The sequence below is a fragment of the Mytilus californianus genome, unplaced genomic scaffold (genome assembly GCF_021869535.1).
Source record: "Mytilus californianus isolate M0D057914Y unplaced genomic scaffold, xbMytCali1.0.p SCAF_8, whole genome shotgun sequence".
NCBI classification, from domain to species: Eukaryota; Metazoa; Mollusca; class Bivalvia; order Mytilida; family Mytilidae; genus Mytilus; species Mytilus californianus.
This window is the reverse complement of record NW_026262734.1, coordinates 74,895,543-74,914,752: the sequence shown is the minus strand read 5'-3', so window position 1 is coordinate 74,914,752 and position 19,210 is coordinate 74,895,543. Positions and strand designations below refer to the sequence as shown.

The following is a 19,210-nucleotide window of genomic DNA, read 5'->3' as shown; positions in this document are numbered from 1 at the left end:
ACTACTTAACTGTATCTGCTGTATTCTTTATTTCAAGTTCAATGGGATAGATGCGTTCAAAATAGTCCCCAACTTTGAAATACTTATGATTAGTGAGAGGACATGATCTTAAAAGGTAGTGGCAGAGTGGTCTAAGTAGTTCATCTACTGTACCACTAGCCTGTAAAAACATGGGGTTGTGATTACAAACCTGGCACAAGGCAGGTGCTTTTGATTTCAATATTAACTGACTAGAAATGTCAGTTTTCCTGATGAAGGTCCTTGAAAATTGTACCATTCCAGACTTTTCATTGTAATACCTGCTAGATATTTGTTACATTAGTGTACTTGTTCAGACTTTTCTTTTGTAATTGAAGCAGAGGAGGTAATTTTGGTACATTAGTGTGAAATTTAACTTACAGATCTGTTAGCATTTTATTACGGTTGACGTACAATTCATGGAATTCAGATTGAATTTATTTTTTGAGATCAACATTTGTCAAACATAGTGATACAACTCTTGCCTGAATTACCTTTGACTTGAATTCTCGTACAAGCATATATTTGTAAGAATTGTTTTTACATAAGTCTAGCTTCTGAATTTTGGATTAATTATTTGTTAAATGAACTAAAATGGGTTTAAAATTACTATACACTAAATGAACTCAAGGTTTGTGATTGGAGAGTAGGATAAAAAAAAAAAGAGCCACCAGGATAAAGTAATTTACATCCATTGTTGTTTTGTTGGATTATTCCTGATGAAGGTGGACCCAGGAAAGTGCCTTGGACAGTCACACACAAAATGTATTCAGTGTAATTTTTTATTTATTTTTTTATTTTAAATGTTAGGTCAAGTTGGCATCACCTTAAATGTTGGATGGGCTGAACCATTGGATCCCTACGACCCTTCACATGTGGAGGCATCAGAGCGTGGAATGCAGTTTGATTTTGGTTGGTTTGCAAATCCGATTATGTTTGGTGATTATCCTGATGTTATGAAGAGTAGAGTAAGAAACAACAGTCTTCTGCAAAATCTTGCCAAATCCAGATTACCAGAATTTACAGCAGAAGAACAAAGAAATCTTAAAGGTAATACAACTGTAAAACAAATCTTCTCCTCTGAAACTAAAAGACCAAATGCAAAAAAACACAGTCATCCTTAAGGTATCTAGATTCAATATTGAATCTGATGAACTTGCTCGCTGACAATAATGGCTAATGAAACATGGGGGATAAAATGCATGTATTGTTTTATATATTGAAAACCCTTATGGAGAAAGTCTGAAGGGGCAAAAATATTCAGAATGCCGAGTTCTATCTTAACTGTTAGTTTGACCATGGAAGTAAAATGAAAAGGAATAACAACAATTAATTAGCATGTATTAATGACCTGCAGAAGCGATCAGGTTTCACATGATGTTTTAAAAAATAATGTAGACATATCATGCAAATGAAGACATAATTTATTTTACTGATGAAATGTGCCAAGTTTATCAAGATTTATTAAAGGATATTTACTTTCAAGAATTTTAGATTTATTATAGGATTAAACGCCTTTTTAAAGGAATTTATTGGTGTATGAACTCGACCAATTCACTCACAAACAATATGTTTGTGAGTGACTTGGTCCAGTTTATACACCAATAAATTCCTTTAAAAAGCCGTTTAATCCTTATAATTCTTTAAAATTTGAGATGACGAATTTAATTTTCCACACTCGTTATATCTTTCGCATATTTGTATATTTGTGTCATTGAGTTGGCCTGGTGCATGAATATATTTGTTGATTAACGCAAAAATATGTACTCCATGAAATTTGCTATCTGATAAAAAAACTACAAAAACTCTTATTATCATTCAAATAAATGTTTTATGTTGATCATTTTATTTAACGATTAACATGAAGTGAAAACAATATTTTTAACGTCGAGTCGGATTGTATTATTATCGCCGCCATCTTGTTTACATTGGTTACAAAAAAGAAGTTCGGTCAACGTCGTCTATCGAAAAATAAACAACGTCAAGATTAGCTGCCGGAAGTCCTCTAGACCAATCATATCAATGTATTCTCTAATATGTAAATCATATAAGAATTATATAATTGTAATAATGTCATTGATTACATTATTGAAACTGAACTATTAAAATCTGGATTATAAAGTTGTAAAACATGAAATTTATATCTATTTTAAAAAAGTGTTTGATAACAATTGAATACTAGTATTAATTAACAAGTTAAAACAACAAGAGAAACAACCAAACAAAATGAGCTTGACGCTATATTTCTAACCATGAATTAGTTAATGTACAAATTAAAGAATATAGATGTTTAAAATTGTGAATATTTTAATTTACTAGTATACACGAAAAACTTCCATTATTTTTATTTAAAAAAAGGAGGTCCAAACATATTTTTGTACAATTATCTTCTTAAAAAAGAGGGACGAAAGATACCACAGCCCTCAATTTAAGTCTACTTAAATGGTCACCTGGGCGACTTTAAAAGCTGATTGGCGACCAAAATTCATGACTGGTCGCCATTTAGGCTATTAGAATATTGAAAATCTGGCGACCGTAAATTTTCGTAAATTTTGCCCTGATCAGAATCAGGTTTTTAAAAAATTGTCTGAGCGCTTGACAGTAACACAAATTTATATTGTATTTCAAGCGCCTTTTATACTGCACTATTTCTGCACTCAGTCACAACTTTGACTATTAAGTGCCGTTAGAAAGAAAACCATTGGCATTTATAGATTGTGTTTATTGAAAGCACATGGTCGAGCCTCGTTCTCGATTTTGTCAGTAAACGGATGGAAACAAGGTTGTCGATTCTGTAACTGGTTCTCTTAGATTCAATAAAATACCGGCTACGATTTCGCAAACGATTTCAGATGTTCACTTGACAGATCGGGCAACCGAGCTTCTAAGCACAAGTCTGATGAGATTTCTACTAGACTGAGGCTTCGGGCTTCCGCTTAACACTGCAAACTACTTTTAAAACATGTACAATGAATATAAAATTAAATAAATCATGTGGTTATTTTACAGTTGATTTTATACAAACTATTTTCTACTCTCGACAGCATACAAACACAGAACAAAAACTTAATACTCTTATTTCACAAGGGTTGTTTAACTAGAAAAAAATGTAGACAACCTAAAATTATTTCTTGGCCACTGAAATTTTGAGTTGGCCACTAAATTTTCATGTCTGGTGGCCAATTGGCAACTTCATTTCAGAAGCTACTTTGAGGGCTGTACCAGACGGACAGTCAAACTCATAGATCGAAAACAAACTGACAACGCCATGGCCAAAAATAAAAAGACAAACAGACAGATAATAGTACAGATGACACAAACTTTCAGAAATGGATTCTTAACTATCTTTAAATATTAAAATTGAAAATGATCCACCCTTTCCCCCTAATTTCATATGTGATAACTGTCAGCTTAAACTATCAAGATCGAAAAAAGACCTAAATATGAAAAATAGCCTAAAGTCAACATTGAACGAGTGACTCTATTGGGCAGCGTACAACAGCGGAATGTAACGAGTGAACTATTCGGGTTACTTCGTAAGTATGTCCGACAACAACCGTCAACTGGTCTAGATCTGTTCGTATATTTTCATGAACAGGAAAATGGACGAAAAGTGTCAGTGATTTTGTTGATCACATGCCGAGAATCAATTACCATTCCATATCTTAAACCAATTGACGAGTAATTGGAAGATAGGTGGTAACGCAGATGAAACCTTTGAACTGGCGTTGTTGTTATTCCTGTCATATAATACTTCCATGATTTGACCAAAGCTGTCAGATGACCCCTATTGCATGTTACAGATGTCAAGTTACAGTAATTAGGGATATGTCACAGATTTTTGTCTCGCCTTGACGGAGTCAAAAAGGGAGACATAGGTATGCTGTTTCCGGCATCGGCGGCGGCGGTGGCGGCGGCGTCAACAATGTATTAGTTTGTGATTAGGTCTAGTTCATGGTGAACCACTAGTGGTAGGTCAATGATATTTGGTATGCAGTTGTATAAGCATTGGCACATCTCATTTCCATAGAGATTATTTGGCCCCGCCCCCTCAGTCAGGGTCTATTGACTTTGAAACTTTTCATAGTTTACATGTATTAGTTTGTGATTAGGTCATTTTATGGGGAACCACTAGTGGTAGGTTAATGATATTATCTCTTCTATTTTCTGAACTACAATAGAATTAATTCTTTCAAAATAGATTTCCATTTGTATAGAAAAGACATAAAATCTGTTTAAAAGTTTTTAAAATTGTCTTAAAATTGTCAAAGAATTCAAAACCAATGCATAGATTTTTCTCAGAAATTTATTTGTTGTTACAGAAGTACATAAATTTCCCTTTGATTATTGATATGTAAGTGTATTGAATCATGAGAACAATATAAAAAAAGAAGTAATCTACACCCTTGGGATTTTAATTGTTTTTTGGTTTATTCTTGATGGAGATAAATCCAGATAAGTGCATTGGACAAATAGTAATTACTATTATTTCAAACTCAAATCAGGAAAGGGGGTTGAAACAAGGTAATTTTTTATCAAAGGGGGAGATTTTGATTTCCCTTGCAGAATGATTTCACATTTAGTCAGCAGCTTGGCAATGATGCATTTAAATATTTTTATGGCCCCACAACAAAGTGGTCGGGGCCATATAGTTTTACCCTTGTCCGTCAATCTGTCATTCTGTCATTCTGTCATTCCGTCATTCTGCAACAAACCATTATACAGACTTTTTTTCTAAACGCCTTTCATATGTTTGGCTGATTTTTGGTATGTGAGTTAACCATGATGAGTTACAGATCAAGTGTAAGTTTCGTTCCGCTCTGCTATTTTTTGCCGAAATTACGGGATTTGGACTTTGATAAATTGTTGAAAATCACAGTTATACAGACTTTTTTTCTAAATGCCTTCAGATATTGGGCTGATTTTTGGTATGCCAGTTAACCATGATGAGTTACAGATCAAATTTAAGTTTTGTTCCGCTATGCTAATTTTTGCCAAAACTACTTGCTTTGGACTTTGATAAATTGTTGAAAATCACAGTTATACAGACTTTTTTTCTAAACGCCTTCAGATATTGGGCTGATTTTTGGTATGTGAGTTAACCATGATGAGTTACAGATCAAGTTTAAGTTTCATTCTGCTCTGCTAATTTTTGCTGAAATTACATGCTTTGGACATTGATAAATTGTTGAAAAACATAGGTATACAGACTTTTTTCTAAACGCCTTTAGATATTGGGTTGATTTTTGGTATGTGAGTTAACCATGATGAGTTACAGATCAAGTTTAAGTCTCGTTTCGCTCTACTAATATTTTTGCCGAAATTACCGGCTTTGGACTTTGATAAATTATTGAAAATCACAGTTGTACGAATTTTTTTCTAAACACCTTCAGATATTGGGCTGATTTTTTTTATACGAGTTAACCATGATGTGTTACAGACAGATCAAGTTTTAAGTTTCAATTTGCTCTGCTGATTTTTGCCGTAATTACAGGTTTTGGACTTTGAAAATTGTTGAAAATCACAGTTATACAGACTTTTGTTCTATACGCCTTCTGATTTTGCGCTGATTTTTTATATGTGAGTCTACCTTGATGAGTAACAGATCAAGTTTATGTTTTGTTCCGATATGCTGATTTACATGTTGTTTCAACACATCTTCAGTACATCCACTTCCTGTTTGCTGATTGTTTGAAATTTAACTACTCATTGATCAAGGAAATTTTTCATCAGACTAGTATTGGTCTTGAGAGCTGGATAACTATCCATGCATGTTTGTGTCCATATGTGTTGTTGAAATTGCAGATTTTCCAACTTTTTGAGACGGGGCCATTCGTGTCGTTCCGACACATCTAGTTCTTTTAAGATCTGTCAGTAACAATACTTTGCTGTTTGCAGATATTTGAATTGTGACGATGTGTGCAGCTACTTGATAAACATTTGGATCACCAGAGCCTTCTATTTTTATATTGTTATTTGTAGAATTTCTTTTCTTTTTCAGGAAGTACAGACTTTCTTGGATTGAATTTTTATACATCTTTCTTAGTATATCCAGAAGATAAAGATGTAATCAATGATATTAGTTATGATACAGATAAAGGGAATGGAGGCAAAGGGGATCCATCATGGCTTGGGTATTTATTATTAGTTACGATATAGATGCAGGGAATGGAGGCACAGGGGAGCCACCATGACTTGGGTATTTATTGTTAGTTATGATACATATACACAGAATGGAGGCACAGGGGATCCGTCATGGCTTGGGTATTTATTATTAGTTATGATACAGAAAAAGGGAATGGAGTCACAGTGGAGCCATCATGGCTTGGGTATTTATTATTAGTTATGATACAGTAAAAGGGAATGGAGTCACAGTGGAGCCATCATGGCTTGGGTATTTATTATTAGTTATGATACAGATAAAGGGAATTGAGTCACAGTGGAGCCATCATGGCTTGGGTATTTATTATTAGTTATGATACAGATAAAGGGAATGGATTCACAGGGGAGCCGTCATGACTTGGGTATTTATTATTAGTTATGATACAGATAAAAGGAATGGATTCACAGGGGAGCCGTCATGACTTGGGTATTTATTATTAGTTATGATACAGATAAAAGGAATGGATTCACAGGGGAGCCATTATGACTTGGGTATTTATTATTAGTTATGATACAGATAAAGTGAATGGAGGCACAGGGGAGCCATCATGGCTATACAAATGTCTTCTTTTAGAGAACCACTGAATGGAATGGAACCAAACATGGCATGAATGTTCCTTATGAGGTGCTGACCAAGTGTTGTTACTTTGCAGTCAATCCATCATCCAAGATGGCCGCCAGCAGGGGACTTAGTTTAACATAGGACCCTAGGGGAAATACATACAAATGTCTTCTTTCAGGGAACCACTGAATGGAATTGAACCAAACATGGCATGAATGTTCCTTATGAGGTGTTGACCAAGTGCTGTTACTTTACAGTCGATCCATTGTCCAAGATGGCCGCCAGCGTTGGACTTAGTTTAACATAGGGCCCTATGGGAAATACATACAAATGTCTTCTTTTAGAGAACTAGTGAATGGAATGGAACCAAACATAGCATGAATGTTCCTTATGAGGTGTTGACAAAGTGTTGTTTCTTTGCAGCCGATCCATCATCCAAGATAGCCGCCAGCGGGGGACTTAGTTTAACATAGGACCTTATGGGAAATACATACAAATGTATTCTTTTAGAGAACCACTGAATGGAATGAAACCAAACATGGCATGAACGTCCTTATGAGGTGCTGACCAAGTGTTGTTACTTTGCAGTCGGTCCATCATCCAAGATGGCCACCAGCAGGGGACTTAGTTTAACATAGGACCCTATGGGAAATACATACAAATGTATTCTTTTAGAGAACCACTGAATGGAATGAAACCAAACATAGCATGAATGTTCCTTATGAGGTGCTGACCAAGTATTGTTACTTTGCAGCCGATCCATCATCCAAGATGGCCGCCTGCAGGGGACTTAGTTTAACATAGGACCTTATTGGAAATACAAACAAATGTCTTCTTTTAGAGTACCACTGAATGGAATGAAACCAAACATGGCATGAATGTTCCTTATGAGGTGCTGACCAAGTTTTGCTACTTTGTTGCCGATTTACTGTTCAAGATGGCCACCAGGATATTTTATTAAATAACGGGACCAATATTAAACCAAATTTGGCCTCAATCATTATTTGGGTATCTGTTATGATTTTTATCTATTTTTACATGATTTCTAAAACCAAAGTAGAGTCAGGTGAGCGACACAGGCTCTTGTGAGCCTCTAGTTATCTTGAGAGTCTCTAATTTTGTAAAAGTCATTATAAGAAATAATTTGTTTTGGCACTGTCTAACTGTCAAAACTTGTATTTCAATTTTGTTCAATACAAAGCACACTGGGTTTTTTTTACCCCTTTTGTGTGTTTTGGGCAAAAACTAAAGAAGATTGAGAGAAACTGTCAACAAAACTAAATGAGCAATTCAAGATCAACAAAAGAGAGATTTTGTCATGAATAATATAATTTTATAAATCTACTGTAAATTCAGAAATTATTGCGATGTTTTTATTATTGCGAAAAATGCGACAGGGTTATAATCGCAATAATTTAAACTCGCATTTTGAAATTTTTTATATGAATTAAACAGGATTTTCGCTAAACATCGCAAAAATTAAAATCACATTTTAGTCTAAAATGACAAAATCGCAAAAATAAATGCACGCAATAATTTCTGAATTTACAGTATTCAAGGCTACAATGTTTCAGATGTCCAGTGCTAATGATGCACATGCAGAGACCTTGGTGAGCGACACAAACTCTTCAGAACCTCCTAGTTTCTGTGTTATAACATCAACTTTCAGCTCTACTCTGGATTTTGCCATTGATGTATTTTAGGATTGCTTCAAAATTGTAGACGTTTTATGCCCAACCTACATTAGAAGGGGCCATTATTTTATATGATCTATGCATCCATCTATCTGTCAGTCTGTCTGCAACACATTTCTGTCTCATTTTTCTCTGCCAATACAAGTCATAGCTTTTTGAATTATGGCATCATCTGGTTTTGCCACACTGTGTGACACTTTTTCAATATAAAAATAAGGAGATTTTGCATGATTACCAATGAGACAGCTATCCACCAAAGTTCAAATGAAGTGAATGTAAGCAATTATGGGCTCCTGTACTGCCTTCAACAATAAGAAAAACCCATACTGTAAAGTCGACTATAAAAGGCATGAAAATATGGAATAATTCAATTTAGAAAACTAACAGCCTAATTTGTAACAAAACAATTTACTTAAAAACAAATATGACGGACATGAACTAACGACAACCACTGAACTACAGGCTCCTGACTTGGGACAGGCACAAAGAGACATGAACCAACGACAACCACTGAACTACAGGCTCCTGACTTCGGACAGGCACATAGAGACATGAACCAACGACAGCCATTGAACTACAGGCTCCTGACTTGGGACAGGCACATAGAGACATGAACCAATGACAACCACTGAACTACAGGCTCCTGACTTGGGACAGGCACATAGAGACATGAACCAACGACAACCACTGAACTACAGGCTCCTGACTTCGGACAGGCACATAGAGACATGAACCAACGACAACCACTGAACTACAGGCTCCTGACTTGGGACAGGCACATAGAGACATGAACCAACGACAACCACTGAACTACAGGCTCCTGACTTGGGACAGGCACATAGAGACATGAACCAACGACAACCACTGAACTACAGGCTCCTGACTTGGGACAGGCACATAGAGACATGAACCAACGACAACTACTGAACTACAGGCTCCTGACTTGGGACAGGCACATAGAGACATGAACTAACGACAACCACTGAACTACAGGCTCCTGACTTGGGACAGGCACATAGAGACATGAACTAACGACAACCACTGAACTACAGGCTCCTGACTTGACTTGGACAGGCACATAGAGACATGAACCAATGACAACCACTGAACTACAGGCTCCTGACTTTGGACAGGCACATAGAGACATGAACTAACGACAACCACTGAACCACAGGCTCCTGACTTCGGACAGGCACATAGAGACATGAACTAACGACAACCACTGAACTACAGGCTCCTGACTTCGGACAGGCACATAGAGACATGAACTAACGACAACCACTGAACTACAGGCTCCTGACTTCGGACAGGCACATAAATTCAGTTACTTTCTATGTTCTACATTCTCTTTACCCAAATTTTATATCTTTAAAATGTCATGATAATATATGAAACATGTTTAGTCAACAATATTAATTTTGGATAAAGTATTTTGGCAACAACTCACGGTACATCTTGTATTGTTCAGTTAATAACAAATCTTCTTTTCAGAAGCTATTTTATTTTGCTGTTAACTATACTAATAATTACTTTTTTGATAACACAGGTCTGGTTCCAATTGGTTAAAGGTTACTCCATTTGGTTTGAGGAAAACATTGAACTGGATTGCTAAAACCTACAATAACTTCCCTGTGTATGTAACAGAGAATGGTGTCTCAGATAGAAATGGAAGTTTACGTGATGAACATAGAGTTAATTACTATAGAGCTTACATTAATGAAATGTTAAAAGGTATTTTTTATAGCATGACTGTATACACCATAATAGAAAAGAAAGGATATAGGGTGTCCACCCATGACACCAAATTTAAGTATATGCACAGCAAAAAACACAAACAGCAAAGGAACAATGCTTTTATTGCTGTTCTTCATCTCAAAGTCACAGTGAGGCCTTCAAACTCTTTTTGGCCAAATATTAAGATAGGATGTGACCTGTTAAATTGGTTTATTTATCGAAAATATCTATTGCAAGGCTGGGTACATGATTGGTTTACACAAAATAGTTTAGACAAGTTTTTGGTTTACACTTGTAATAGTTTAATTAGGTTTATGGTTAAAAAAAATACCATTTACCCAGGGATTGGTTTAGAATGGTTCATATATATGACATTACAATGGAATATGACTTATGACAACAAAATTTGGGATATAAAATAAATACAATTTTAAGATTGCTTGAGACTTGTTTTCCATATTAAAATAATTTAATTTTGGATGTAACGCGTCTGCTGATTGGCTGACGTTGTTTTGTTTATCAGCTCATAGACATAATTTAGTCATGTGACCGTGACGTCATCAACGTTTTTTCATTGTTTACTCCGGTTTAAAATGGAATTTAGAATTGAATTATAAGAAATAACTGTAATATTTTATCTGTCTATTCGAAATAACATAAAAAATGTGATGCACACTTTAAAATAACCCGCTACGTGGGTTATTCAGTGTGCATCACATTTTTGATGTTATTTCTTCATAGACAGAAAAAATATTACAGTTATTCCTTAAATAAATTTAAAATTGCTTTGTATCTTATTTGATTGTGTGAATTTTGACAGAATTTTAAGATGATTTTTAATGAAAAGGTGTGTTATCTGCTTTGTATGACATGATTGACCATCTTGTAGACCAATGATTATTTATATAAATGTTATAATATGAAATTATATTTCTTTATTATTCTTAATATTTAAAAAAATATATGATTCTGGTTCTTTCTAATTTTCTATGATATAACACACAGAAATTGAGTTACATTTAAGGGTTTGTTTTACAGCTGTGAAGTTAGACAGTTGTAATGTAAAGGGATACAGTGCCTGGAGTTTGATGGATAATTTTGAATGGGGTCAGGGTTATGTTGAGAAGTTTGGCCTTCACTATGTAGACTTCAATGATCCGGAGAGAACAAGAATTCCTAAATTGTCAGCATTATATTACTCCAATCTGATAAAAGATAAGGGTTTTGTTGAGGGTACATTTACAGCACCAGGAGGAATTCCTACAATAGAATATGAGAATGAGATGTATTATGGGATGTTTCCCAAGAACTTTTCCTGGGGTGTTAATACTGCAGCTTACCAGATAGAGGGAGGCTGGGATGCAGATGGTAAGATCATTTGTTAATGCTGTCTGTAATTTACATGTAGAATCGTGAACTTACTCATCATTTGAAACCTACGATCGAATTATAAATTTCAAATCTGTTTTGGTTTTATATGTACACATTATATTTAATATATCGTGATAAGAAGAATCTGATGAAAATGAAAAACTAATGAGACAACTAACAACCAGAGTTCAAATGAAAGCAATTATAAGCAACCGTACGGCATCAACAATGAGAAAAACCCATACCATATAGTCTGCTATACAAAGGCCCTAACATGAAAAATGTGAAACAATTCAAATGAGAAAACCAACAGCCTAATTTATAACAAAACAATTTACTAGAAACAAATGAGACAGACATAAACAAAAGACTGTGTTAAGACAGTTGTGATTGATATATATTTTATTCACCTGGTCCAGAGTAACATTTAGAAGCAAAGATCACCATTTAGTGTTCATCCAATTTTTGTCTGATATCAATGTGCTAATCATTAATAATACAGAATTAAACACTACATAATTTATCGTTTTCCTTTTTTAGAGTGGGTTTGAGGATTTCCATCCACCAATGAAGATTACCTCAGTCTGTTGCTATAAATAATTATTTTATTTTTGTTGTTGTTGAAATTCCAAATATTTCTAAAGGATTTCTAGATTTTCACTGGTCTTGATGATTGATTTAGGTTTTTGGTAAGGTTAAATGAAATGCAAAACTGGTGATAGTGATTGGTTATGGGCTGGTAATGAAATCATTCTAGTGTTCATCCCAGATCCATGAAACTTCACAGAAAGAATGCACAAGATTGCTCACCTACTATTTTGTTTAGGTATTTTTTCTCATTATTTTCGGACGTAGGATCTTAGTCATTTTTAGATATCCCCGATTAAATGAATTGAACAAATGAATAATAGATGTGCAAAAGGCACACTTATTGTTCCATGCAGGTATCTAATCTCTAATCCAAAAGTTTATGTATTGAATGGCGAAATTAAAAACCTACAAAAAATATCCAGCCTGCACAACATGATTTTTTAAAAATCCTTTTGAAATGACATTGCACTTACCGACTATATGTTTATGAATTGTTATGTTTGGGAGCTCGAGATAAAAAGGCCATCACACACAATTATTTAAAGGATTACTGAAGGTCTAAGGCTAAAAGTTGGAAATCTGGTTTATCTTTTGAGGTTTTACCAAAACTATAGAAATAAATATATTTTGGAGTGGAGGTTTTATGGAACTTTATTTGACACTACTGTACAACAAATTTGACATAATAATAACCTTTATTGTTTCAAAGAAATTAAAAAGAACACCCATTAACCATATAGTTTTACTACAAATGACCCCTAACTCCTCCTTTCATATATTTTTGGAAAACCTTTTGTTTGTAGACATGGAATATTAATGAAAAATAGACACCAAAGCATTTAGCAATTTTGTCAACAACCAGAATATGATGAATTTTCATGTTCTTCCTATAGGTAAAGGACTCAGTATTTGGGATCAGTTTGTACATGATGGCTTGGCAAAGAACAATGAGACAGGTGATGTAGCTAGTGATAGTTACAATTTGTACATGGAGGATGTTAACCTTCTAAAGGAACTAAATGTAAGAAAGTTTGGTGGTTGGTAGTTATGCTCTTAGATTCCCATGTCCTTACCATGAGTTTGACTATTATTCTTGTTGAAGTAATATAAATGTTGAAAACAATTTGGCTGCATGTAACAAGTATTTCCTGCAAGCCTAAGAAGTTATCAGATTTTCCTCATTCTGCATCTTTCTAACACCTTAGGGAATCCTGCATTGCACATTATGACCCAAATTTCAAAATCCACTGAACATAGAAAATGATAGTGCGAGTGGGGCATCCGTGTACTTTAGACACATACTTGTTATTTATAAAGTAAATACTGTAATTCAGAAATTATTGCGTGCATAATATTGTGATTTTGGAAGAATGAACAATAATGCGAGATAAATTACTTGGTATTGCAATCTTAGGTAAAGCTGAATGCATATGTATGTATCAGATATTTGAATGCGAGTTCTTATTATTGCAAGTCACATTTATAATTTGCATTAATGAAAACCTCACAATAATTTCTGAATTAACAGTACTAAAACTAATGTAATAAACAGATCATCAGTATTTCAGCATATAGCTATTATAAGAAATCTATTGCTTGAGATAATATTGACCTTTTTGTCTCATGTCTTAGATGACATGGGAAGCTTAGAGCCTTATAGAAAATGATTTTCAGCTAATATTTTACAATATCCATCAGCAGAAAAAAAAATCGTTCTCTCCCTGCATTAAAGGAATCCATTATATTTCTGTATTTGGACAGATGGTTGAATAGTATTTCTGATCAGATGTTGAAATCAGACTTTTAACTGATATTATAAGAAGGCAATGAATCAATGTTATAATGTATGAGTATTTGATTTTAAAATATGTGACACCAAATGATGCTTATCCAAAATTCAAAATGGTCACCATGCTTTGATATATAGGCCCATTTGGAAATACATAATATTTTCTTCTAGAGAATTGTTACAATACAATCTTAATCAGTATTCTTTATTGGTAATGAGATAATCCTAAAATGAAACTGATGCCTAGCACATTCATTTTAGCAAAAGGTTTAATGTAGGATATGGTGGTAGTAGCACACAATAGGTTAGGTTAACTTGTATATCATAAAAAGTAAGGGTACAGGCTCCAAGGAACATGTTGTCTTGGTTATCTTATTAAAACTTAATTTGATAATTTTGTAGGTGAGTCAGTATAAGTTTTCCCTATCATGGTCTAGAATTTTACCACAAGGGACAACTAATATAACTAGTGCTGCTGGGATTGTGTACTACAACCAACTAATTGATGCTTTAATTGATGCTGGAATAGAACCTGTAGTTACCTTATATTATTGGAATCTACCTCAAGCTTTAATGGACATGGATGGATGGTTGAATGAGGATATTGCTACATTATTTAATGATTTTGCTGACATTTGTTTCTCATTGTATGGTGATAGGGTAAGTGATTACATATTTCCATGTTTTGTGTCAGGGTAAGTGATTACATATTTCCATGTTTTGTGTCAGGGTAAGTGATTACATATTTCAGTGTTTGGTGACAGGGTAAGTGATTACATATTTCAATGTTTGGTGACAGGGTAAGTGATTACATATTTCCATGCTAAGGTATTTGTAGTCTGTAGTAAATTTTATTTGAGATGCAAGTTTGGAAACAAAAATAATTAAATGAATGTTATATAAAAACAAAAGCCTTAAAAATATAGGAAATAGCCAACCATTCACAATAGAATATTTGCTGATCACTATATGGGTTTGCAATTTTGAGGTTTTAAGCTTTCAACTATAACATAAAAACACATGAACACATTTGGTTTGGTCAACTAAAGCAGTAAATATATACTTTTGCTATAGGTTCTGTATTGGCCCTGGATCCAAAGATTGAGCTGTATTGTTATTAGTTATAAATTTAGCATATGGGAATCTAATGCTGAATTAATCATATTTTATAATCATAAGTCATACAACCTTGCTACTTTTTTTCTATTACGTAGAAAGAAATAACTCCAAACGCTAGAAGAAAATGCATTTCAACAGTTATTAATTTCATTCCAGAGTTTAGGTGTGCAGTATTTTCAAAAAGTTTTATATACAGTAGATAAAAGGAAATATGGGGTACATGCCAATGAGAGAGCTACCCAATAACACACAAAAAACTGTGCCTAACAATAAAAATAAGAAGAAATATGACTAAAACAATTCAATATAAGAAGGTAGTCTGACATGATTTATTCAGTTAGTTCATTTATGGTTTTATTGAAATTGAAAAAAAAGACATATTTGAATTAAGGCTCTTTTTGACACAATCTTTCAAGTAATTGATTATATCATACCAGTTTAAAATGTGAATATAGTTGAGTAAGATTTTTTTTTTTTTTTTTTTTTATCTTTATTCATTTAATTTTTGTTTTCAAGACAGTTAAGTTCTAAGATATGAAGCTTGATTAATTGAAATTCAATTGTCTCATTTAGTGTGCTGTATTGCCAAAGGTGTATTATTTGGCGCAGTTTTTCTTTTATTTATTAAAATGTACAAAAGCAAACATATAAAAAATATATATAAATTTGATTCTTTCTGTTTAATGTCATCATGCTTGATTGTTTTCTTTTCTTCCTTAGTAATGAAGTTTGGCATCAGAATTAAATTTCAATCAATGAAAAGCTGAAAATGAAAAACTACTTGTTTATTATTACCAAGAAACAATTGGTTGTGAAAGGATAAATCATCTTCAAAAATTAGGATACTACTATTTGAAGAGCTGTATGTTGATCTATCCTTGCTTTAGGTAAAGACATGGGTGACAATTCATGGTCCTAAGGGCATAGCATATGATGGATATGAGAAAGGAACTACAGCTCCAGGATTGACCAATCAGGATGGTAGAAATACATATCTTGTCGGTCACAATTTATTGAAAGCCCATGCCATGGTTTACAATACATATGACAAGAAGTACAGAGATGTACAAAAAGGTATGTTGTATCTGCTAGGTTTCAAAGGGAAGTAAGAAATAATTGTAAGGGGACATTATATTTTGCAGTATGTTCATCTGTTTGTGCATCAACTAGTATGTCTGTACTGTATCACGCTAAGTTTTGGTTTATGGTAGTTTACCATGAAGTTGTGGTCACATCAACAACTTGAAATGTAATACACATGTTTATTATGATGCGAATTTAGTTAAATATTATGCACAATAGTTTTTGGCCCTGATTTTTGCATTTCACTGAACATGCAAATGTGATTATAGGAGTGGAACATGGTGTCAGTATTAACGCATATTCTTGTTTTTAAAGTAGTTATTTATAATGATTTTGAAATGTAGATTTATTTGTATGTATTAAAGGTAAAATTGGAATATCACTTGAAGCATATTGGAATGAACCTTTGAGGAAATACAGCCCTGGAGATTGGAATGCAGCAGAAAGGGCTAATGCATTTGATTTTGACTGGTTTGCTAATCCTATATTTGGAAATGGTGACTATCCTGATGTAATGAAATCTTCTGTAAATGACAGTCGGCTGCCAATGTTTACTCCTGAGGAGAAAAAAATGTTAAAAGGTCGGTATTAATTTAAAAATCAAATTTCAAGTCTCTGCTGTTAATGGCAGTTGGCTGCAATTTTTGTCAATTGATGTTTTATGGTCTATTTCATCTACATGTATTCTCTTATTAGGTGTACAATTGCCTTATAAAATAATATTCCAGAATATTTCCTCCATTTGGAGCTTGTATTATAAAGGAATTTCTATTTCATGACATTGTTATTACCAAATTATAACATGTCTAGGACATAACATAATATTTTGTCATGTCAATCAAGATGTAATTGTTGGTGTTCATTATTAAAACATTCTATCAAGTATGGATAAGACATAATTTCTTTTTTTTTTTTTTAAAGATCCATGTGAAGACATCTAATGATCTTTACATCAGTCAAAGGTTTTTCTTCTTTCCAAGACTCTTTGGTTTTTAAGTAAAGGGAAGTAAATCAAACTTATTTAGACTTTGACAGTATCTGTTAAGATATTCATAGCTTAATGAAACCCCTGTTTTTTAAGGGGTTTGTGTTGCTCAGTCTTTATTTTTATGCATGCTGCAGGCAACGAGGGCATTAAGTGTTACCCTTGACTGTCCCTCTTTCTCTTCGTACTTCTAATTGAATTACCCTCTTTAAATAAAGAATTTATTATTATTATTATATATTATTATGTCCTCAGACACATTCTTCTTTTATTTTATGCTGTATTTTGTATGCTGTTGTTTATCTTTAAATTGTTTTCTTGTTTTTTTGCTATGGCGTTGTCAGTTTTTCATTGATTTATGAGTTTGAATATCCCTTTTGTATCTTCCACCTCTTTTTTTAAAAACATTTTTCAACTCACATCTTTTTTTTGATCACATAACAATCATGATAAGAGTCACAATTTTGATAATATTTATTCATTATGTGAAGACATTTAAAATATGAATATAAATTCAGGACGTGTTAAGGAGAGGTGCTGTTCATAATTTTGAATCATTTCCCTTTATTCACAACTTCTACTTTGTATAAAAAAAAACTAGATTTCCAAAATTTGACATTGGGTACCGTGTTCATCAAACTGAAAATGAACAAAACCTAATTCATAAAAACAAACAATTCTTCCAAGATTTTTCTGGTCAAATGCTGAATGTATGTATATTTTGCAGGCTCAGCAGATTTTCTTGGACTTAATCTTTACACAGCTTACCTAGTTACTACTGAAGAACACACAGACATGTTGACAGGTATTGCAAAAGACATTGCAGTAAATTTTTCTGTGGACAGCAGTTGGAAAAAGTATGTATATGTCACTAGTCATGTCTTCTTTGACTGTCCATGAAGTTAAAATACTAAATCCCTGGGATGTGTTTTAGTTGATTTTAGTCTCTGATGCATGATTTTTTATTATTAATTGTTTTGGCTTTTAACTAGCTGTCAGTAACTGCGAGTACTCTCAAATCATACTTTCTTGTTTATTTGACCTGTTGATACTAATTGTATTGCTTTTTTGTTATTTAATGTTATTCAGGGTTATATCTGGTCTATATACCAGCTTTGATAAGTGTTTGGTATAACTATAAATTTTCACTTCGTACTATGAACATCTAAATTATTTATTTTGTAATAATATTTCCTTTCTCTATTGGTACTGTACACGTTTACCTAACAACAAAATTATTTTCATTTACCTGTGTTTAAAGTTATTGCAAATGGATGGTATTTTTGTTCGAGCATATTGTTTTTCTTTAATTGTTTAACATTTCTTACCGATATAACATGTTACTTTTATTATTCTTCCCTTAGTTTATTTATTTTGTAAAAATATTTCCTTTCTCTATTGGTACTGTACAGGTATACCTAACAACAAAATTATTTTCATTTACCTGTGTTTAAAGTTATTGCAAATGGATGGTATTTTTGTTCGAGCATATTGTTTTTCTTTAATTGTTTAACATTTCTTACCGATATAACATGTTACTTTTATTATTCTTCCCTTAGTTTATTTATTTTGTATTTACATTGTGTCATAGGTCAAATTTATTTGTTCAGTGTATGTTCAATGGTGTTAAAATGTCCTTTGATTGAGTTAAGCTATTTCAGTTGATATTTTATAGTGTGTCTTTCTATGTTGTGATGTTACACTATTGTTTCAGAAAAAGGGTGAAGGTTTGGTACCATTAAAACGTTTAAACCCGCTGCATTTGTTTGCACCTGTCCTAAGTCAGGAATCTGATGTTCAGTAGTTGTCGTTTGTTGATGTGGTTCATAAGTGTTTCTCGTTTCTCGTTTTTTATATAGATTAGACCGTTGGTTTTCCCGTTTGAAATGTTTTACACTAGTAATTTTTTGGGGCCCTTTATAGCTTACTGTTCGGTGTGAGCCAAGGCTCCGTGTTGAAGACCGTACTGTGACCTATAATGGTTTACTTTTATAAATTTTGACGTAGATGGAGAGTTGTCTCATTGGCACTCATACCACATCTTCTTATATCTATATGTGTTCTTTTGTAATTGGTCAATTTAGAATCTATAAGACTATTGG

The 19,210-nt window shown here is 33.3% G+C and overlaps 1 protein-coding gene across 1 annotated transcript in view; it reads left to right on the top strand.

Moving 5' to 3' along the window:
• Window positions 1-19,210, top strand: part of LOC127712470 (lactase/phlorizin hydrolase-like) — a 113,787-nt gene that overhangs the window by 35,099 nt on the left and 59,478 nt on the right. The window contains exons 15-16 of the mRNA XM_052218913.1: window positions 829-1,068; window positions 6,020-6,152. Of these exons, the coding sequence (XP_052074873.1) occupies window positions 829-1,068; window positions 6,020-6,152 (373 nt within the window). The remainder of the gene's footprint in view (window positions 1-828; window positions 1,069-6,019; window positions 6,153-19,210) is intronic.